The sequence below is a fragment of the Rhinopithecus roxellana genome, chromosome 13 (genome assembly GCF_007565055.1).
Source record: "Rhinopithecus roxellana isolate Shanxi Qingling chromosome 13, ASM756505v1, whole genome shotgun sequence".
Lineage (NCBI taxonomy): Eukaryota > Metazoa > Chordata > Mammalia > Primates > Cercopithecidae > Rhinopithecus > Rhinopithecus roxellana.
Genome location: NC_044561.1, coordinates 4,563,080 through 4,584,744, shown reverse-complemented (window position 1 = coordinate 4,584,744; position 21,665 = coordinate 4,563,080). Strand labels below are relative to the sequence as shown.

Below are 21,665 nucleotides of genomic sequence, written 5' to 3'. Positions count from 1 at the left end.
GGGCAAGAGTGAGACCCTGCTTTAAAAAAAAAAAAAAGAAAAAAAAGCATTTATTGAGCACCTACTATGTGCTAGGCTCTGTGCTAGGCTCCGGGGATGTAGGGGACTTCAAACCACACAGGGCCTTGCCCTCCGGGAGCCCACAGTCCACTGAGATGGGGTGGGAGTGGGGGAAGCACGCAGGAGGCCTTCAGCTACGTGGGACAAAGACCACTCCACAGTGGGACAATGGGGTGGGGAGCGGAGGCGCAGCCGGGGAGGAGGCTCTGGGCGGGCTGTGCTGAGACCGCAGCATTTGACCTGGGACGTGAGCAATCAGAACGGCCCAGCCAGAGGCAGCTGGGAACAGTGCTGCCCTGGGAATTGCAAGTTCAAAGGCCTGCAGAAAGGCCGTGCTGAGCAACTGCAGGCCCAGGCCCAGTCCAGGCCAGAAAGGGCCGGCCCCTGCAGGCTCGGAGGCCGGGGGAAGATTCCGCTTCTTATTCTCGCTCCCATTCGGGGGGCGCCATCTTGCTTCCTTTATGGCGGCGAACGAGGCCCAGAGAGGCCACCGTCCTGCATGGGGCCGCACAGCGGCGGGAGAGCTCAGAGCATAGAGGGGCGCATCCCCACTTCCCCGTCTCCAGTGCCCGGCAGAAGCGGGCGGAGCGACCCGGTCCCCGCCCCCGCGCCCGCCCCGCGCGCCCGCCTGGCCCCTCGGCCCCGCCCCTCCTCCGGGGTGACGCGGGCTGGGGCGCGACGGTCTCGGCGGCGGCTGCAGAGCGAGCGCAGCGCAGGGCCACCATGGGGGCCCAGCTGAGCACGGTAGGCGGGGAGGGGTCGCCGGGGCCGCGGGGCGTCGCGAGGGACAAGGACCCATTGGCGAGGGGGCGGGCTGGCCTGCGGGAGGGGGCGCAGGACCCGGGCCGAACCGGGCCGCACCTCACACGGCCGCACCCACTCGGCCCGCCCAGCCCGCCGCGCCCCACCCCACCGCACCCTAGCCCTGCCCGGGCGAGCAACGTGGTGACGGTGACTCACGCCCTGGCCGTCTGTAGCGGGGAACCAGCCCTCCTGCCCGGGGTGCGCGGCAGAGCCAAGCAACGGGGAGCACCCGAACCCTGCCCTGGCCGCCGTGGGGCCTTGGCTGCTGGAGGGACCCGTGGTTGTGAGTGTGTGTGCGGCTGAGTGTGAGTATGTGAGCGAGCGTGCGAATGACTGTGGCTTGAGAGTGAGTGTGTGAGTGTGACGGTGGGTGTGAAGGGCGGGCATGGAAACGTGTGATGTGTGTGTGTCGGGAGTATGTGAATGGGCGATGTGACTGTGACTGAACGTGTGTGTGCGCGATGTCACTGAGTCAGAGGGTTTTGCACGTTTTAGCAACAAGGAACAGAACCCCGATGATGCTGGGGCGTCCTCCCAGTGCGCAGTGGGCCAGGCTCCCAGCGAGGCCAGGCTCCCACTGACTCTGCAAGCTGTGCTGGGGACCTCACTCTTGGTGGTACCAGCGCTGTTTGCCCCATTTCACAGATGGGGAAATGCAAGCTAGTCTTGGCCACCGTCCCACAGCGCCGCCGCCCGAGGGAGCCTGCTCCATGGGGTTTCAAAGTCCACTCTGCTGCTGTCACTTCTGGGCTGGCCTAGAACCACCTTCCCTTCCCCCCAGGCCACCTCCTCTCTCCAGTTTCTCAAAAGTTGATCGTGGTGGGGCTGGAGGCTTGAGTCTGTGTGGACACGTGGAGGCTGCAGCTGCAGAGGGCAGCTCCTCCATCAACTGTGACCCGCTGTGTGTGGGGAGGCAGACACAGAAGGAATCATCAGCCCAGCACCCCTCCACCTCCACACCTGGCATCTGCCACTTGGAGGGCACCTGGGCCCTCCCTCTGGCGCTGGAGGCTTCTCCTTGGGGAATCAGGCAAAAGGCTTCTTGGCTTGGGCGGTTGCTCAGGAAAATGTGGCTCAACCCAGAACTTGGGAATGTTCAGACCCCAGGGTGAACCTGTGGGCATCACCCCAGCCTTCATGCAGCACTCTCCCCATTTTTCCCCAGAAAGCACCTGCCTCCTTTATTGTTGAAATGTCCTCCCTGTGTCTCCAGAGCTTCCCCTGGTCTCCACTCAACCCTTACCTGCTGTTTTTGGTGGTGCTCCTTACCTTCCAGCTGGTGGTTGGATTTATGGCCACTTCCCCAGCACCTGGCTGCTGTACACATTTCTTTTTTTCTTTTTTGAGACAGAGTCTCTCACCCAGACCATAGTGTAGTGGCGTGATCATAGCTCACTGCAGCCTCAACCTCTTGGGCACAAGTGATCCTTCTACCTCAGCATTCTGAGTACAGGCACGCGCCAACACGCCCGGCTGATTTTTTTTTTTTTTTTTTTTGAGATGGAGTCTCTCTCTGTCACCCAGGTTGGAGTGCAGTGGCATGATCTCAGCTCACTGCAACCTCCACTTCCTGGGCTCAGGCAATTCTCCTGCCTCAGCCTCCCAAGTAGCTGGGATTATAGGCACTCGCCATCACACCTAGCTATTTTTTGTACTTTTAGTAGACACAGGGCTTTGCCATCTTGGCCAAGCTGGTCCTGAACTCCTGACCTCAGATGATCCACCTGCCTCAGCCTTCCAAAGTGCTGGGATTACAGGAGTGAGCCACTGTGCCTCGCCTAATTTTTTGTATTTTTAATGGAGACAACGTCTTGCTATGTTGCCCAGGCTGGTCACAAACTTCTGAGCTCAAGTGATCCTCCCGTCCCAGTTCCTCAAAGTGCTGGGATTACAGGTGTGAGCTGGTGTGCCTGGCCTCATTCTATTTATTTCTGTTGAATGACTGAGTAGTCCCCCGTGAGGGGCAGAGCCCTCTCTGGGAGTCAGGAGACCTTCATCAACCCCCCGAGCCCCATCTCTCCAAGGGTGGGTGGGGATTACCCTTTGTGGGTGCTGCTGGGATCCCCGCTTGGCCCAGAATGTCTCCAGCACGTTCTGAGCCAGGCCTCCTGGCTTAAGGGCTCCCCACAGTCTGCAGGAGGCTGGCTGGGGACCTGGTGCACTAGGTGTCTTATCTAGGACGTGCAGGCCCCATAGGAGGCCTCTCCCAACATTTTGGGGGATCCAGGCCAGGGGTTGGCCCTGGAGTCTGCCAGCCACACTGGGAGAACGTTGGAGCTTGGCCTGCCATTCTGAACTGTGTTTCCCCTGCTTCCCAGCCCGGCTATGAGTGCTCAGCGACCCTGACAGGCTGACAGGTAGAGTCTGCCCGGCTTTCCTACTGTCCCTGGCAGCCCCATGCTTAGTCGGTGGCCCAGATCCCAGCGCTATGTCCACCTGTTCCTCCTCCTGAGTTCCCCCACAGTTCCCAGCCAAGCCAGAGCCCCCCACTGCAGAACTTCCTCTGCTCCCTCCCACTTCCTCCCTGTTAGAACAGTACCAGGAGGGAGGTGCTGCTCAGATTCTGGTGGGACCGCTGGCGGGCAGGTGGGGGACAGGTAAGCAAGTAACCTGACTGGCTTGTCCAAGCTCCAGGGCAGGGAACTGGCACCTGGGGACGACCAGGCCTGTCAGGTAAGGGGCCCTGGCAGCTCTCTCTGCCCATCCCAAACCTGGTCTGGGCAGAGTGGAGGCCAGGGTCCCCATAGGGAATTCTAGGGATGGGCAGCTGAGCAGGGCATTCTATGCGTGGGGAGTAGAGCTACGCAACCCCTCAGCTATGATGTATTAGCTGGGGGCTCCCTGGGACTCTGGCACCCTGTGTCCCTCTTCCCCTCTGTGTTATTAGAGACAAGGAGAGGCGGGTGGTGGGTTCTCTGGTGGGGCAGAGCATGGCCTGTGGGCATTAGGTCAGGGGCTGGGAGGCAGCTGTCCCCTGGGCCTGCAGGTGGCTGGGGTGAGGCGGTATGTGTGTGAGAGTGTGTGAATGTGTAAGTGTGCATGCAGCACAACTGAGGAGGCACAGGGGTGGGACCTTGGCCTCAGCCATCTGCCTCCTGTTTACTTGGCCCACTGCTGGTGGGGGTGGGGGTGGTGCTGTGGGTGGGCAGAGCCTGTTCCAACCAGTGCTGGTGGGAATAGAGTGTACTCCACCGTGTGAGTCTGGTAGGGCCTCTAGCTTTCTGGAGGTAAAACCTTTGCCCCTCCGCTGCTCCTGGCTGTGGTGCACCCTCTCTGCCGACGTCTGTCTCCCACTTCGGCTTGAACTCAGGTGGGGCCTCCTGGCCTGTGTCCCCCGCATTGGGCATGGGACCTGCCACCTGAGTGCCCACTGGGGTTTGTGGACTAAATGACTGACAGATGGTGATGGTCTGCCCGTGGCTGCCTCCCCAGATAAGAACTTTTACCTGTAAAAAGCCCACCCCTTCTCTTTAGTGCCCAGAAGGTTTCGCCCGGCTCAAGTCTGTCCCCTGAGGCTTGGTTTCCTCACCTGAAGTGGGAGGAGTCATGAACAGGCTTGAGGACTGAATGAGGTGGCGGGAGCAAAGGCTGCCCCCTCCGGCTCCCGACAGCCCCCGTTGTTGGGAGCGGACACCGGAAGGAAGGCCCCTGACTCTCATCCGCTGCCCACGGCGAGCCCGGCTTTCTGAGCAGTGCCTGACTCCCAGCTCAGCCCTGGGAGCTGCGTGTATCCTCTCTGGGTGTGGAACAGGCGTGGGAACAGCCTGGAGCCAGATCCTAAGCCCACCTCTGATGCCTGTGCTCTTGGGGGACAAGCGGGCTTTTCTGACACTCGGGACAGGCTGTGCCCCGCCCTTACCCAGGAGTCTGGGCTCTTGTCCTGGTTCTGGAAACTTCTAGGCGAAATAAAAAGACTGGGAGGGTGGGAGCCTGTTGTCCCTTCACTAATTCATTCCACAAATATTTGTTGAGTGCTTTCTGCGTGGAGTATTGGGGATACAGTGGTGACGACAGACACAGATCCCGGGGTCTGCTCCAGGGCCACCTCTGGATACTTGTGGGGAGCCGGCACCTGGGGTTGGACGAAGGTCTGTGCAACGGCCAAAGCCAGCATTCAGGGCCTTGCCATCGGGGCCACTGACACGTGGGTATCTTTTTCTTGGCCTGGCGCCCACCCAGGCCCACATCCATGGGTTTAGGGTTAGGGCAAGTGAGGGAAGTGGGAAAGCAACAGAAAATCAGAAACCAACACCCAGGCTCCACCCTGGGCCTTCTTGAGCTACATTTGTGCCCTCACTGTCACACATTTGTCCCTCATTGTCACATGGGGAACATGGTTGTTCCCACCTTGCATCACTGTGGGAGGGCCAGGGAGGAAATGGGGGAAGGTGCCTCGCAGCCCCTGAAGCCAGCTGCCCGCAGAGGGGCCTTAAGCTGGGCTGTGCGCTGACACAGCTGTGCTGGAAAAACAGCTCTAGGGAGCAGCAAGCACAACTCCAACTCCTAATGTCATTCAGGTTCATTGCCAGGGCCCCCAACAATGGTGATTTCCTGGGAAGGTAACTTCTGCCAACTTTTTCCCTAGACGCTATTCCCCGTGGGTGTGGTTTCTGTGACTGAGGGAGAGGTCGATAGCAGAGGAATCATCAGAATTGTCCTCACCCCAGGGAGTTTCCAGAGGGGACCAGGGGCTGTGAAAAGTCTACCAAGGGCCTGGTTAGCTAGGGAAGGGCTCATCAGGGAAGATTTTGATGTTTGAGCTGGGCTTTGAGAGATGAATAGGAGTTTGCTGGTTGGATGCCCGCAGAGGAAGGACATTTGGGGCAGAGAGGAGAGCTTATGCAAACGCCTGAAGCAAGATGGGCTTAATATTGAGAGAGCAGAGAGCTGGGAGGTGAGTCCAGAGTTGGGGCCATAGAGAGAGTGCCTTCAGGTAGGCAGTGGGGAGCTATGGTGGGTATTTGAGGAGAGGGTGGAGCCGCCTGTTTGTTTGGGCCCCCGGGGCTGGGGGCAGGTGCTCAGGCCTCACTGTGGGAGGCAGGATATCAGATTTGGGCTGTGAGCTCTGTGACTGGAGCAGAGAGAGGGCACCTGTTTTGGGTGGTGACTCAGGAAGAGCAGCACTTTGGGCTGGACATTGGGAGTCCAGTCTCGGCCCACCCCGCAGGACTGCATGACCTTGGCAGGTCACCTCATCTATCTGAGGGACAGATAACAGTGTCATGTGGTGAGCGGTGCTTGGAGGGCTGGCTTTGGTGTACTCGGGGAAGGTCACTCCCCTTTCCTGGCCTCGGTTTCCTCACGTGCTGGGATGATCACCACACCCGCAGCCTAGGGTTGAGGTGGGGAATATCCCAGGAAACCCGTGGCCCCTACTCGGAACAGCGCCAGCTCAGGGACGCTGACCGCTAGGTGCCTCCTTCCTCCCCACCCTCCCCATCCTCCAGGTAGGGCCCGGGGAGGTGAAGCGACTCTCCTGCCGTCCTAAGCTGGGACTCAAATCCTGGTCTCTCTGACCCAAGTCCACAGCTGCCAACTGGGGCCTTGAAGGATGAGTGAAACACCTGGGCCATGCTGATTAAATGGGTGGTGCCAGAGACCCCAGCTGGGTGGCCCTGGGCATGGGTGAGGGGTGGGCATCCACAGCCCTTCCTTTAGACCCGTGGGTCAAATACCAAGGGCCCCATGGAGCGAGGCCTCAGCTGCACCCATCATGGAGGCCCTGCCTGGGAGAGAGGCGTTTTGTTTTAAGCCCAACAAAGGGCCTGTAACTGTAGCCGGGCAGCTTGGAGCTGCTGGGCTGGTTTGGGGGTGGGGGCCAGGCCTGGTATGAGGTTGTAGCACCCTGCCCTTCCTTCACTTGGCTATTCCACCTCTCAGTTGGTAGTGGCCCCATGAGGGTGGCAGGAAAAGCTCCTGTGTGTGAGCTGGCACTTCCCAAGTTATAGACTCCTACGTGACCTGGGCCCCTGCTCATCTCATCTCACAGCTCTTCAAGGAGATAGGCCAGGCAGTGACCCTTGCCTTCTAGGGACAGGACACGCGGCTCCGCCAGAGCACCCTCCTCAAATTGTTGCAGAGTAGGGACTCCTGGTAGGGTTTCCAGAAGGGGAGGGGCAATGGGGCTAGGCTTTGAGAGGTTAGTAGTGTCTTACCTGGCCCTGCATAGAGCGGAGGCACTTGTCTGTGTTCTGCAGGATACACTACCTCAAGGGGCCCATAGCAGATCCCACAAAGGAAGTAGAGAGGCCTGCACGCACGCAAGGAACTTGTTTCTGAGCTTCCTAGCAGTCAAGGTGAAAAGGGAACTAGTAGGGTAATGATAAGAAGAGAACACACATGCACATTTGCTGAGAGAACTACAGTCAGGGAGGTATATGGGGAGGCTATATAAACAAGCTGTGAAACAGCTTTCTTGAGAGCCGGTGTTTTATATGAACTTTGACTTCTCAGCCTCTCTAGTTGAACTACCAGTATGGGCTTCACACACTTTTTATTTTGAAATAATTTCAAAGTTACTGGCCGGGCGCGGTGGCTCACGCCTGTAATCCCAGCACTTTGGAAGGCTGAGGTGGGTGGATCACGAGGTCAGGAGATTGAGACCATCCTGGCTAACACAGTGAAACCCCGTCTCCACTAAAAAGTACAAAAAACTTACGGGCGAGGTGGCGAGTGCCTGTAGTCCTAGCTACTCGGGAGGCTGAGGCAGGAGAATGGCGTGAACCCAGGAGGCAGAGCTTGCAGTGAGCCGAGATCGCACCACTGCACTGCAGCCTGGGCAACAGAGCGAGACTCCATCTCAAAAAAAAAAAAAAAGAAATAATTTCAAAGTTACTATAAAAGAGCATTTATGGGCTGGACGCGGTGGCTTATACCTGCAATCCTAGCACTTGGAAGGCCGAGGCTGGCCCATTGCTTGAGCTCAGAAGTTTGAGATTAGCCTGGGCAACATGGTGAAACTGCGTCTCTGCAAAAAAAGATTACCAAGGCCTGGTGGTACGTGCCTGTAGCCCCAGTTACTTCGGGGACTGAGGTGGGAGGATTGCTTGGGTACAAGATGTCAAGGCTACAGTGAGCTGAGATCATGCCTCTGCACTCCAGCCTGGGTGATAAAGTGAAACCCTGTCTCAAAAAAAAAAAAAAAAAGAGCTCTTAGGTACTCTTCACCCAGATGTACCTAATGTTATTATTTGCTACATCTGCTTTATTTCTCTCTGTACAGTATATATCTAATGTATATTAAATATATTAGATACTACATGTGTGCATATACATACAGTGGACCCTTGAAAATGGCATGGGGGTTAGGGGCTGACCTGTATAGTTGACAGTCCATGTATAGGCCGGGTGCGGTGGCTCATGCCTATAATCCCAGCACTGTGGGAGGCCGAGGCAGGCAGATCACCTGACATCAGAAGTTCGAGACCAGCCTGGCCAACATGGTGAAACCCCATCACTACTAATGATACAAAAATTAACCAGGTGTGGTGGTGGGCGCCTGTAATCCCAGCCACTTGGGAGGCTGAGGCAGGAGAATCGATTGAACCCGGGAGGCGGAGGTTGTAGTGAGTTGAGATCTCACCACTGCACTCCAGCCTGGGCGACAGAGCCAGACTCTGTCTCAAGAAAACAAAACAAAACAGAAAATAAAAATTAGCCAGGTGTGGTGGCGTGCACCTGTAATCCCAGCTACTTGGGAGGCTGAGGCAGGAGAATCGCTTGAGCCCGGAAGGCAGAGGTTGCAGTGAGCCAAGATCATGCCACTGCACTCCAGCCTGGGCCAGACCTGTCTTTAAAAAAAAAAAAAAAAAAAGAAAATCCATGTATAACTTCTGGTTCACCCAAAACTTTCCTAGTAGTATACTATTGACTAGAAGCCTTACCAATAGCATATTTGTATATTTTATGTATTGTATACTATATGTTTATAGTAAAGTAAGCTAGAGAAAACTGTTATTTTAAAAATCATAAGGGGCTGGGCGTGGTGGCTCACACCTGTAATCCCAGCACTTTGGGAGGCCAAGACAGGAGGATCATGAGGTCAGGAGTTCAAGACCAGCCTGGCCAACATGGTGAAACCCCATCTCTACTACAAATACAAAAATTAGCTGGGCGTGGTGGCATGTGCCTGTAATCCCAGCTACTCGGGAGGCTGAGACAGGAGAATTGCTTCAACCCGGGAGGTGGAGGTTACAGTGAGCTGAGACCATGCCACTGTACTCCATCCTGGGTGACAGAGCAAGACTCCGTCTCAAAAAATAAAGAGAAAATAAATCATAAGGAAGAGAAAACATATTTACTATTCATTAAGAGGAAGTGGATCATCATAAAGGTCTTCATCCTTGTTCTCATGTTGAGAAGGCTGAGGAGGAGGGAGGGGGTGGTCTTGCTGTCTCAGGTGACAGAGGGGGAAGAAGATCCTTGTATAAGTGAACCACACATCCTGGCCAGGCACAGTGGCTGATGCCTGTAATCCCAGCACTTTGGGAGGCAGAGGTGGGCAGATCACAAGGTCAGGAGTTTGAGACCAGCCTGGCCAACATGGTGAAACCCTGTCTCTACTAAAAATACAAAAATTAGCCAGACGTGGTGGCATGCACCTGTAATCCCAGCTACTCAGGAGGCTGAGGCAGGGAAATCACTTGAACCTGGGAGGGGGAGGTGGCAGTGAGATCACACCACTGCACTCCAGCCTGGGTGACAGAGTGAGACTCCATCTCAAAATAAATAAATAAATAAATGAACCACACAGGGTCCTTCCGGGGGGGTGACCTTCAGCTGACCGTTTGGGATGATGGACTTTGCATCCCAGAACCTTGGCTCAATTTGTCCATAACCTTGGGGAGAAGACCCCAGCAGTGGTGAAGGCCGCTGTGACTTATTCGAAGCCTCGATTGGCCACATTTTGGTACTATGCCATGGTTGAGCTGGTTCCTCTCACCCCTGCTGAGATTCTTGGAGCGATTCAGAGCCTGAAAAAAATAGTCAGTAGTGCTCAGCCTGGTAGCTTCAAACAGCTCACGGTTAAGGAAGCTGTGCAGAATGGTTTGCTGGCCACTGAGGTGTTGATGTGGTTTTATGTCGGAGAGATCCTAGGCAAGCGTGGCATCATTGGCTAGAATGTTTGAAGACCAATCTTTAACATCTGATTATATTTGATTTATTATTTGAGTGTTGTTGGACCAGGTGTGATCTGACTGCTATCTGAATAAAATAAGATTTGTCAAAAATTCCAAAAAAAAAGTGAACCAAGCAGTTCCAACCTATGTTCAAGGGTCATCTGTGTCTATCTTTTGAACCATTTGAGAGTAAGTTTGCCCCTTTGCCCCTAAATATTTCGGTGTGTATCTCCTAAGAACAAGGACATTCTTTTGTGTAACCACAGAATAATTACAGGAAAGTAACATTGTTACAACACTATTATCTAATCCACAAGCCTTATTCAATTTTTTTTTTTTTTTTTGAGACGGAGTCTTGGCTCTTGTCATCCAGGCTGGAGTCCAGTGGCATGATCTTGGCTCACTGCAACCTCCGCCTCCTGGGTTCAAGCAGTTGTCCTGCCTCAGCCCCCAAAGTAGCTGGGATTACAGGCACCCGCCACCATGTACCGCTAATCTTTGTAGTTTTAGTAGAGATGGGGTTTCACCATGTTGGCCAGGCTGGCCAAATTTCATCAATTGTCTCAGTATTGGCCTTTATAACAATTCTTTTTTGGGCCAGTGCTAATCTAAAACCACATGCCGGAGTTCGTCCTGTCTCTTTGGCTTCTGTACTAGTTTACCAGGGCTGCCATAACAAATTTTCTGCAAACCAGGCAGCTGAAGACAACAGAACCTTATTCTCTTACAGTTCTGGAGGCCAGAAGTCTGAGATCCAGGTGTCAGCAGGGCAGGGTTGTGCTCTCTCTGACATTTAGGAGAGGATCCTTCAGCTCCTGGAGTCTGTCAGCAGTTTTTGGGTTTTAATTTTTTTGGGTTTTTTTTTTTTTTGAGAGGGAGTCTTGCTCTGTTGCCCAGGCTGAAGTGAAGTGGCGTGATCTCAGCTCACTGCAACCTCCACCTTCCGGGTTCAAGTGATTCTCATGCCTCAGCTTCCCAAGTAGCTGGGATTGCAGACGCCTACCACCACACCCAGCTAATTTTTGTATTTTTGGTAGAGACGCGGTTTTCCATGTTGGCCAGGCTGGTCTCCAACTCCTGACCTCGGGTGATCCACCCGCCTCGGCCTCCCAAAGTGCTGGGATTACAGGCATGAGCCACTATGCCCGGCCCCCCACTTTGTGTGTGTGTGTGTGTGTGTGTGTAACAGAGTCTCGCTCTATCGCCCAGGCTGGAGTGCAGTGGCACGATCTCAGCTCACTGCAACCTCCGCCTCCCGGGTTCAGGCGATTCTCCTGCTCCAGCCACCCAAATAGCTGGGGTAGCCCACCACCACACCCAGCTAATTTTTGTATTTTTGGTAGAGATGGGGTTTCACCATGTTGGCCAGGCTGGTCTCGAACTTCTGACCTCAAGTGATCTGCCTGCCTTGGCCTCCTAAAGTGCTGGGATTACAAGTGTGAGCTACCGTGCCTGGCCTTTTTTTTTTTTTTTTTTTAAGATGGACTTTCTCTCTCGTTGCCCAAGTTGTAGTGCAATGGCGCAATCTCGGCTCACTGCAACCTCCATCTCCTGGGTTCAAGCATTTCTCCTGCCTCAGTTTCCCAAGTAGCTGGGATTACAGGCATGCGCCACCACACCCAGCTAATTTTTTGTATTTTTAGTAGAAACTGGATTTCACGATGTTGGCCAGGCTGGTCTCGAACTCCTGACTTCAGGTGATCCACCTGCCTCAGCCTCCCAAAGTGCTGGGATTACAAGTGTGAGCCACCGGGCCCAGCCTCTTTTTTTTTTCGATATGGAGCTTGCTCTGTCTCCCAGGCTGGAGTGTGGTGGTACAATCTTGGCTCACTGCAACCTCCTCCTCCCAGGTTCAAGCGATTCTCCTGCCCCACCCTCCCAAGTAGCTGGGATTACAGGCACACGCCACCACGCCCGGCTACTTTTTGTATTTTTAGTAGAGACGGGATTTCGCCATGTTGGCCAGGCTGGTCTTGAACCCCTGACCTCAGGTGATCCACCCGCCTCGGCCTCCCAAAGTGCTGGGATTACAGGCATGAGCTACTGCGCCCAGCCTACAACCAGCTAACTTTTTATATTTTTTCTAGAGACAGAGTTTCACCTTGTTGCCCAGGCTGGTCTCAAACTCCTGGACTCAAAACTGTTCCCCTGCCTCCGCCTCCCAGAGTGTTGGGATTACAGGCGTGAGCCACTATGCCTGGCCCCCTTTTAGGGCCTTCGTGAGGCTGAGATGTCGGGGGCAGGGGCTGGAAAGGAACAGCCCCTCAGGGCTGTATGGCGTGGTCCGCCTGAGCCTGAGGTATCCCAGCGTGGTATAAGAGATGAGTGGACTCTGGGTCAGCTCCAACCTGCCAGCTGGGTGACTGGGTGAGTTGCTTTGCCTCTGTGGGTTGTTTCTTCGTCTGCGAAATGGTGGCGGTGACAGTGCCTACCGCGTGGGGTTACTGCGAGGGCCGTGCCTGTGTGGTGCCCGATGTGGCCCTGGGATCCCTGAGGCTGTTGACCTTGGTGATCTGAGTAGTAGAGTCGCAGCTCTGGGGGCCTTGCAGATCACCTGGTCCACTCCGGTTGAGAGGGGAAGGGACTTTGTTGGGGTCACACAGCCAGTGACCTTCCCAGTGCCTGGCTCAGTGCTTCGCTTCCCTTACACCTGATGGCAAAACCCCAGGGCTCAGGGACATTCATGGATGTCATTTGGGGGAAGTGGCTCAGTTCACCCAGCTTCACTGACTTGTTCGAGTGTGCTCTGTGGGAGAGCAAAGAGGAGAGCATCAATCTCAGTGGCCCCAAGGGACCGGATTTAAAGGTGCCATAGAGCCGTTTGGTCAGTGTAGGCCTTTCAGATAGATTCTGACTTGGGGTTATTACTTGTCTGGTTGTCTAAATCAAGCTAGAACTTGACATCACTTAATAAGACCAGGGAAGTTGCCGGGCGTGGTGGCTCATGCCTGTAATCCCAGCACTTTGGGAGGCCGAGGCAGGTGGATCACAAGGTCAGGAGTTCAAGACCAGCCTGGCCAATGTGGTGAAACCCTGTCTCTACTAAAAATACAAAAATTAGCCAGGCATGATGGTGGGTGCCTGTAATCCCAGCTACTCGGGAGGCTGAGGCAGAGAATTGCTTGAACCCAGGAGGCAGAGGTTGCAGTGAGCCGAGATCGGGCCACTGCACTCCAGCCTGGGTGGGGTGACAGAGTAAGACTCTGTCTCAAAAAAAAAAAAAAAAAAAAGACCAGGGAAGTTGACTAAAGGAAGGAAAAGAAGGAGGGAGCACAAATATATTATGCTCAAGATTAATTTTGCTCTGAGCTTTCTAGTCGCCAAAGTGAAAAAGGATATGTGCTTAGAGACACAGCACTTTTTGGTCCTGGCTCCTCAGAGGAAACGGAGCTTTTTCTCATGGTACTGAGCATAGAAGCCTGGGTAATGCTCAGTGACAGGTGTAATGAGCAACAGGTGTAATGCTCAGTCTGGTCTTTATAGCTTCTCCTAGTGGGCACCAAAATTGATGATGCTGTCTGGATGAGGGTGGTGGGGAGAGGGTGCTCCCGGCAGAGGGGACAGCATGAGCAGAGGCCTGGGAGTGTGGACGAGCCGGTGTGTTTAGGGAAAGGCAGGCTCCTGTGCTGACCCCACGGGTCCCTGTCGTTTCAGTTGGGCCATGTAGTGCTCTCCCCCGTCTGGTTCCTGTACAGTCTGCTCATGAAGCTTTTCCAGCGCTCCACGCCGGCCATCACCCTCGAGAGTCCGGACATCAAGTACTCGCTGCGGCTCATCGACCGGGAGGTGAGTGCCAGCTGCTGCCGCTGCCTTGCCAGCATCACAGCATTGCCCAGGCACCTACAGGCATCTACTCTGTGCTCAGGGCATGGTCTTGCTCTGAAGTAGATACTGTTGTCCGCCCATTCTACCGATGGAGAAAGCGAGGTGATGTCCTTTGCTAAGGCCACCAGGAAGTGGCCTAGGGCTTTAAACCCTGGTCTCTCTGTCCACAGAGCCCATTCTCTGAACCACACTCACTGCCTCATGGACGGTCAGAGTGGAAGGAACCCCTCAGAACTTTTAGGTCCATTTATGGAGTAGGAGTGCAGGGGGTGAGAGATTTGAAGATAAGGTCTCTTCCCTCCTCCCCCTCCCCCAGCCTCATTCCCCACAGCCTGGTACTTCTGGACCTGGACACCTTTCACATCTGTGCAGATTCCCTGGGTGCTCTGAGCTGTGTGGGCTCCCTCTGCCCTGTTTGCTTCTTACTTTCTTGCATTAGTTAGTTCATACTTTTTTTTGAGACAGAGTCTTGCTCTGTGTCCCAGGCTGGAGTACAGTGGTGCAATCTCGGCTCACCGCAACCTCTGTCTCCCCAGGCTCAAGTGATTCTCCTACCTCAGCCCCCTGAGTAGCTGCAATTACAGGCATGAGCCACCGTGCCCAGCCTAATTTTTGTATTTTTTGTAGAGGTGGGGTTTTGTCCTGTTGCCCAGGCTGGTCTCAAACTCCTGGGCTCTAGTGATCCCCGCCCCTCCACCTCCCAAAGTGTTGGGATTATAGGCATGAGCCATGGTTCCTGACCTGACTCATTTTTTTCAAAGCACTGATTATGATTTAAAACCATCCTCTCCCTCTTTTGCCTTGCTGCTCAGTAAAGGCTTCTTCCTTCGGTCGCTTGCCCTCTTCGGAGCCCCTCCCTTGCTCTATTTCTGGCCACCCCCAGCAGGCACAGGAGGGGTGTGGCAGGGAGAACTGAGTCACAGCAGAGAATGTCATCTGCCAGGGCCCAGGTCTCCACCCTGGGCTTGTGCCTGGTGCATCTGACTCAGGCTTCACAGGAATCTCAGGCTTCCATGGCACGGAGCTGGCCACTTCCTGGAACTTTTGGAACAAGTGTCTGTAATTGTCCCAGGAGCTCACAGAGATGTTGACATTCAGAAGCAAAAAAAAAAAAATACAAAATGAAAAGTAAATTACCAGCCAGGCATGGTGACTCACGCCTGTAATCCCAGCACTTTGGGAGGCTGAGGCCGGTGGATCACCTGAGGTCGGGAGTTTGAGACCAGCCTGGCCAACATGGTGAAACCCCATCTCTACTAACAATACGAAAATTAGGCCAGGCACGGTGGCTCACACCTGTAATCCCAGCACTTTGGGAGGCTGAGGCCGGTGGATCACCTGAGGTCGGGAGTTTGAGACCAGCCTGGCCAACATGGTGAAACCCCATCTCTACTAACAATACGAAAATTAGGCCAGGCACGGTGGCTCACACCTGTAATCCCAGCACTTTGGGAGGCCGAGGTGGGCGGATTACAAGGTCAGGAGATCGAGACCATCTTGGCTAACACAGTGAAACCCTGTCTCTACTAAAAATACAAAAAATTAGCTGGGCGTGGCAGCGTGCGCCTGTAGTCCCAGCTGCTGGGGAAGCTGAGGCAGGAGAATGGTGTGAACCCGGGAGGCGGAGCTTGCAGTGAGCCGAGATGGCACCATTGCACTCCAGCCTGGGTGACAGAGCGAGACTCTGTCTCGAAATAAACAAATAAATAAATAAATAAATTAGCCGGGTGTGGTGGCGGGCACCTGTAATCCCAGCTGCTCTAGAGGCTGAGGCAGGAGAATGGCGTGAACCCGGGAGGTGGAGCTTGCCGTGAGCCGAGATTGCGCCACTGCACTGCAGCCTGGGCTACGGAGCAAGACTCCATCTCAAAAAAAATAAATAAATACGAAAATTAGCCAGGCGTGGTGGCAGGTGCCTGTAATCCCAGCTGCTCGGGAGGCTGAGGCAGGAGAATCGCTTGAAGCGGGAGGCAGAGGTTGCAGTGAGCTGAGATCACACCGTTGCACTCCAGTCTGGGTGATGAGAGCGAAACTCTGTTTCAAAAAAAATAAAAATACAAAACAAAAAAAAGTAAATCACCACCTTCCAGATGAGACCACACTTACCCTCGGGATATGAATTTTTTTTTTTTTTCCAAGATGGAGTCTTGCTCTGTCACCTAGGCTGGAGTGCAGTGGTGCAATCTCGGCTCACTGCAAACTCCACCTCCCGGGTTCATGCCATTCTCCTGCCTCAGCCTCCCAAGTAGCTGGTACTACAGGTGCCCGCCACCTCGCCCGGCTAATTTTTTGTATTTTTAGTAGAGACGGGGTTTCACCATGTTAGCCAGGATGGTCTCGATCTCCTGACCTCGTGATCCGCCCGCCTCGGCCTCCCGAAATGCTGGGATTACAGGTATGAGCCACCGTGCCCGGCTGTTTGTTTGTTTTTGAGATGGAGTTTTGCTCTTGTTGCCCAGGCTGTGGTGCAATGGCGTGATGTCAGCTCACTGCAACCTCTGCCTCCTAGGTTCAAGCGATTCTCCTGCCTCAGCCTCCCAAGTAGCTGGGATTACAGGTGCCCACCACCACACCCTGCTAATTTTTTTTTGTATTTTTAGTAGAATTGGGGTTTCACCATGCTGGCCAGGCTGGTCTTGAACTCCTGACCTCAGGTGATCCACCCGACTTGGCCTCTCAAAGTGCTGGAATTATAGGCGTGAGCCACCGCACCTGGCCCTGTGGTATGTTTTATACTTATGTAAGCAGGCACACATGTTTTTTTCTTACCCAAATGAAATCGTAACATTTTGAAACCTGTTAACATTCTTTTCCCTTGTTATTGGTGGTTTTTTTTGTGTTTGTGTTTTTTTTTGTTTTTTTTTTTTTTTTTTTTGAGACAGAGTCTTGCTCTGTCGCCCGGGCTGGAGTGCAGTGGCCAGATCTCAGCTCACTGCAAGCTCCGCCTCCCGGGTTTACGCCATTCTCCTGCCTCAGCCTCCGGAGTAGCTGGGACTACAGGCGCCCGCCACCTCGCCCGGCTAGTTTTTTTGTATTTTTAGTAGAGACGGGGTTTCACTGTGTTAGCCAGGATGGTCTCGATCTCCTGACCTCGTGATCCGCCCGCCTCAGCCTCCCAAAGTGCTGGGATTACAGGCTTGAGCCACCGCGCCCGGCCGTGTTTGTGTTTTTTTAGAACAAGATCTCGCTCTGTCATCCAGGCTGCTTACTGCAACCTCACACTCTTGGGCACAAACCTTCTAAGTAGCTGGGACCATGTGCATGCACCATTATGCCTGGCTCTGTTACTGTTGTTCCTTTTTTTTTTTTTTTTTTAAGACGGAGTTTCACTCTTGTTGCCCACGCTGGAGTGCAATGGCACAATCTCGACTCACCGCAACCTCAGCCTCCCAGGTTCAAGTGATTCTCAGGCCTCAGCCTCCCAGGTGGCTGGGATTATAAGCATGTACCACTGCCTAATTTTGTATTTTTAGTAGAGACGGGGTTTCTCCATGTCGGTCAGGCTGGTCTCGAACTTTGACCTCAGGTGATCCGCCCGCCTCAGCCTCCCAAAGTGCTGGGATTACAGGCATGAGCCACCGCGTCCGGCCTATTGTTTCTTAATTTCAGAAATAATGTATTATTTATATGTGCTCACAATAAAAACTCTGTGAAGGTTGACCTCCATCCCTACCCCATTGCCGCATCTCCAGGGCCCCATGCAGATGGCCCAGGTCACAGCTCAGCGTGAGCCTGCCAGACCCTATGTGGGTATTTCGTTCGTACACGGGGGTGTGTGGAGGTGCAGGTGTGCACACGCAGCTTCTTGTTTTGATAACGTGGTTTTTTAGCCAGCCATACAACATGGATCCTTTTAGTATTTCATCATAGGGATGTTACACAAGGGAGTGTGTGGCAGATGTCCTAGGATTGCAGCTTTGCCCCTGCGTTGTGCCCGTGGTGGCTTTGCGGGGTCCGCAGCAGGCCTGCTCTGGGTGCTCTGTGCTTTGCCCCACCTGGCTGCCCTACTAGAGGTTGGCCAGCACCATAATTATTCGTCTCTTGTCCTCATTTCTATTCCTTTTTTTTTTTTTTTGAGATTGAGTTTCACTCTTGTTGCCCAGGCTGGAGTGCAATGGCGCAATCTCGGCTCACTGCGACCTCTGCCTCCTGGATTCAAGTGATTCTTGATTCAAGTGCCTCAGCCTCCTGAGTAGCTGGGATGACAGGCATGCACTACCACGCCCAGCTAATTTTGTAGTTTTAGTAGAGATGGGGTTTCTCCATGTTGTTCAGGCTGGTCTCGAACTCCTGACCTCAGGTGAGGTCTCCCAAAGTGCTGGGATTACAGGCCACCATGCCCAGCCATCTCATTTCTATTCTTCCTCCAAATGTTTTCTGGCGCATGGGTTTCTGACCTTGACTGTTGGGACCAATTGATAATCCTGGAATTCACTTCCAGAAGGCCTTGGGGCTCTGTTTGCCCATAGTGCAGAGGCTTCTGGTAGAGGTACCTTTGAGGCCTGGGCTGCCGGGCAGAGGTTGGTGGGCCACCTGCACACCTGATCCTGTTGAGTAGTGTCTGCACCGTCTTTCCTGCTATTTGCCTCTGCTCACACGTGCAGGGACGGGTCTTTCCTTGAGGCAGCTGCTCTGTGCTGGAACACTGCTGAGGTCAGAGGGTTCTTGTACTGAGCCTAGATGGGCATCTGTGATGTCCTGCCCCGTTGGAGAGGTCTGTTGTTCCCCCACTAAGTGATGACACCGTCCACGTGTGGACTTTGCCATGTTTGGATGTAAGCGCCTCTGCAGCACCCACCTTCCGCATGGCCCCTTCACACTCCCTCTCCTGGCCATGCCAGGTACTGGGGACCCCACAGGGAGTGCACCCTCAGGACGCTGGGTTTGGTTCCAGCTCCGACTGGAACTGGTTATGTGATTGGCCCTGGCCTCAGCATAAGACCCACTTAACAAGACCTCAGGGGTTTTAGTCTCAGCTCCGTCCCTGGCCCAATCTGGCTCTTAGCCAGCCCCCCTCCTCTTCTGCCACTGTCCCAGCCACTGGCCATGCCCTGGGTGCCCACCCCGTGCAGGGTGGAAGCCTGGCTTTGGGCTTTTGGAATTCCTGGGCAGGGAAGGCTCCTACTTTTTGCCCTGTGAAGCCCACCTCAGTCCTGGCTGCCCCATTTCCCAAGGGGCTCTCAGGCGCAGTGGGCCCTGCAGCCCCTCTCTTGGGGTGCAGGCCTGGGCACATGCAGCCTTGTCTAGCTCTGCCCCAGTTTGCCCATCCAGCCCCCGAGTTCTTCCTGCCCCTTCAGGCCAGTGCTTGAACTGAAGGCAGAGGTGGATTCCTCCCTCCCTGTCCTGGAAGTTTTTGGGGCTGTCTGGCATCCTCCCTTTGGGACCCTGGGTTCATTCCCCGCTCTGGCCACCTTGTTTGTGGCCCCTCTGGGCCAGGACAGACACACCCAGTGTGCGCCTGACCTCAGCAACTCACACACAGTGTGCAGGTGTGTGCATCCGCATGTGGCATCGGCGTCACTTCTTACAAGGACACTTGGGCAATGGGGAAGGGTGGGGACACAAAGGAGGAATGGGATGGGGACTCTGAGGCCTGGGAGCCCCCCTGGGAGGCCTCTGCCCTGGGGACCGTTCAGCAGCTCTGGGTCTCTCTCCAGATCATCAGCCATGACACCCGGCGCTTCCGCTTTGCCCTGCCGTCACCCCAGCACATCCTGGGCCTCCCCGTCGGTGAGTCACGCCCCTGCCAGGCCCACTTGAAGCCTGGCAGGCAGCTGGGGCACTAGATCAGAGAGATGGGAGCTTCATATTTCCACCAGGGAGAGCGGGGAAGGCTTCAGGAGGAGGTGACAGCTGCCCTGGGCCTTTGAGGGAGAGTCTGTTGGAATGAGAGTGGGAAGGCCCAGGGTCCCTGACAGTGGCACCGGGAGGAGTGAAGGCATGGAGGCAGGAAGCTGGGATGTGAGGGGAATCTCCAGGAGGGGTGGGAGGGGGCCGTGGGAGCTGAGGCCAGGCCAGGCTTTGAATGCTGGGTGGGGGTGCAGGGTATGGCTTGACAAGACCCAGGGGTCACCTGTAGAGATGATCTCTGGCCCAGAGTGACCCCGTTGTGTCCTGCAGGCCAGCACATCTACCTCTCGGCTCGAATTGACGGAAACCTGGTCATCCGGCCCTATACACCTGTCTCCAGTGATGATGACAAGGGCTTCGTGGACCTGGTCATCAAGGTAAAGCCTCTGGGCCATGACTGTGGAGGAGGTGCGGGTGGGTGGCCATGGCAACAGCCCACGTGGACCCCCCCGGACAGGGAAGGCTCCCACTCCCGCGCTGTGCAGCCTAGCCTTGGTCATGGCTGCCCTGCTTCCCCAGGGGCTTGCAGATGCAGTGGCTTCTAGAACTCCTCTCGAGTCCACGTCCCCCACGGCCTGGACTCTAAAGACCCAGGGCTCCCTTGTGCCTGGTTTCTGAGTAAATAGCACGTCATCGTTTACCAACAAAAGCCAAACAAGGGGGTCTTGGCAGAGATCAGGGGCCAGGGTTCAGGGCAAGCGCCCTTAAACCAGGACAGGTACCTGCAGCAGAGGCGCCAGGAAGGCTGGCCGGTGGTGCAGACGCCCCTGCTGCGAGGTGTGACAGCACAGCCCTGTCCCTGCTCTCATGCCGGGAGATTCCTGGGAGCTGGGTCCCGAGTGTGCGGGGTGAGGCAGCCACTCCACTGTGGTCAGCGGCTGGGCCTCTGTGACACGCAGGCCCTGTTCTTACTCCTTTCTCTGAGAAATGTCCCTCAGGCCTGCTAGGGAAACGTGAGGGGCTCGTGCGGTGTGGTCTGGGAGCTGGGGTGATGGGCTTTCTGGGGTCTGTTGCGGAGTTCGAGGTGGAGGTTCACAGTAGAAGATGCAGCCGTTAGGGGCAGCAGACCACAGACCTGGGGCCGCAGCCCAGAGCCTGAAACATACATGCTGAGTGGGAAGTAAGAGGCAACACAGCGGCTCCAGCAGGGACATTTTTATGAAAATTAGAAATACAAGCTTTTAGCTGGGCACAGTGGCTCACACCTGTAAGCCACTTTGGGAGGCTGAGGCGTGTGGATCACCTGAGGTCAGGAGTTCAAGACCAGCCTGGCCAACATGGAGAAACCCCGTCTCTACTAAAAATACAAAAAAATTAGCTGGGCATGGTGGCGTGCACCTGTAATCTCAGCTACTTGGGAGGCTGAGGCAGGAGAATTGCTTGAATCTGGGAGGCAGAGGTTGCAGTGAGACAAGATTGTGCCACTGTACTCCAGCCTGGGCAATAGAACGAGAGTCATTCAAAAAAGAAAAAGGAAAAAAAAAAAGAAATACAAGTTTTCCTGCAGAACAGAGGGTGAGAAGCAGCCTAGACCGGTAGGTATATGGGGTGTTGGAGACCCTCCCCGGTCAAGGCCAAAGCCCTATAGCCTTCCCAGCCCAGTGCCCTCAGGTGTCCCTGGAGCTCCCTTACTGGGCCGCAGCTGAGGCCCTGGATCTCGCCAGGTCTTGGGGCAGGCACTGGATCTCAAGAGTGGGAGGGGCCCTGACCTGGGCTCCTTCCTTGCTGGGGCACCCAGACCTGGCCTCAGGAACCTGTCTTTGGCTGGAGGACGGGCACTGGGCACTGGGCACATGGTCATGGGGAAGCCAGTGCTCCCTGCAGGGGACAGGTACCTGCGACCGAGCTTCCAGAAGGACCACCAGGGATGGGTGGGGTTGGCTGGTGAGAGTGGCTCCCTAGTAGGCGACAGGGAAGGTGAGATCTGGGACTGAGTAGGCGCTGACCAGGTGAAGAAGGAAGAAAAGAAGCTTCAGGTGCAAAGGCCCTGAGGTCAGCAGCAGGCTC

The 21,665-nt window shown here is 55.0% G+C and overlaps 2 protein-coding genes across 2 annotated transcripts in view; both read left to right on the top strand.

Moving 5' to 3' along the window:
• The first annotated feature begins 548 nt into the window (after positions 1-548).
• LOC104669273 (NADH-cytochrome b5 reductase 3) overlaps positions 549-21,665 on the top strand; it is a 31,495-nt gene continuing 10,378 nt past the window's right edge. The window contains exons 1-4 of the mRNA XM_010372246.2: positions 549-804; positions 13,638-13,769; positions 19,466-19,538; positions 19,929-20,035. Of these exons, the coding sequence (XP_010370548.1) occupies positions 784-804; positions 13,638-13,769; positions 19,466-19,538; positions 19,929-20,035 (333 nt within the window). The 5' untranslated portion in view covers positions 549-783. The remainder of the gene's footprint in view (positions 805-13,637; positions 13,770-19,465; positions 19,539-19,928; positions 20,036-21,665) is intronic.
• Positions 6,984-9,983, top strand: ATP5MGL (ATP synthase membrane subunit g like). The gene is made up of 2 exons (XM_030914360.1): positions 6,984-7,003; positions 9,677-9,983. The coding sequence occupies exons 1-2, from the start codon at positions 6,984-6,986 to the stop codon at positions 9,981-9,983; spliced, it is 327 nt and encodes a 108-aa protein (XP_030770220.1).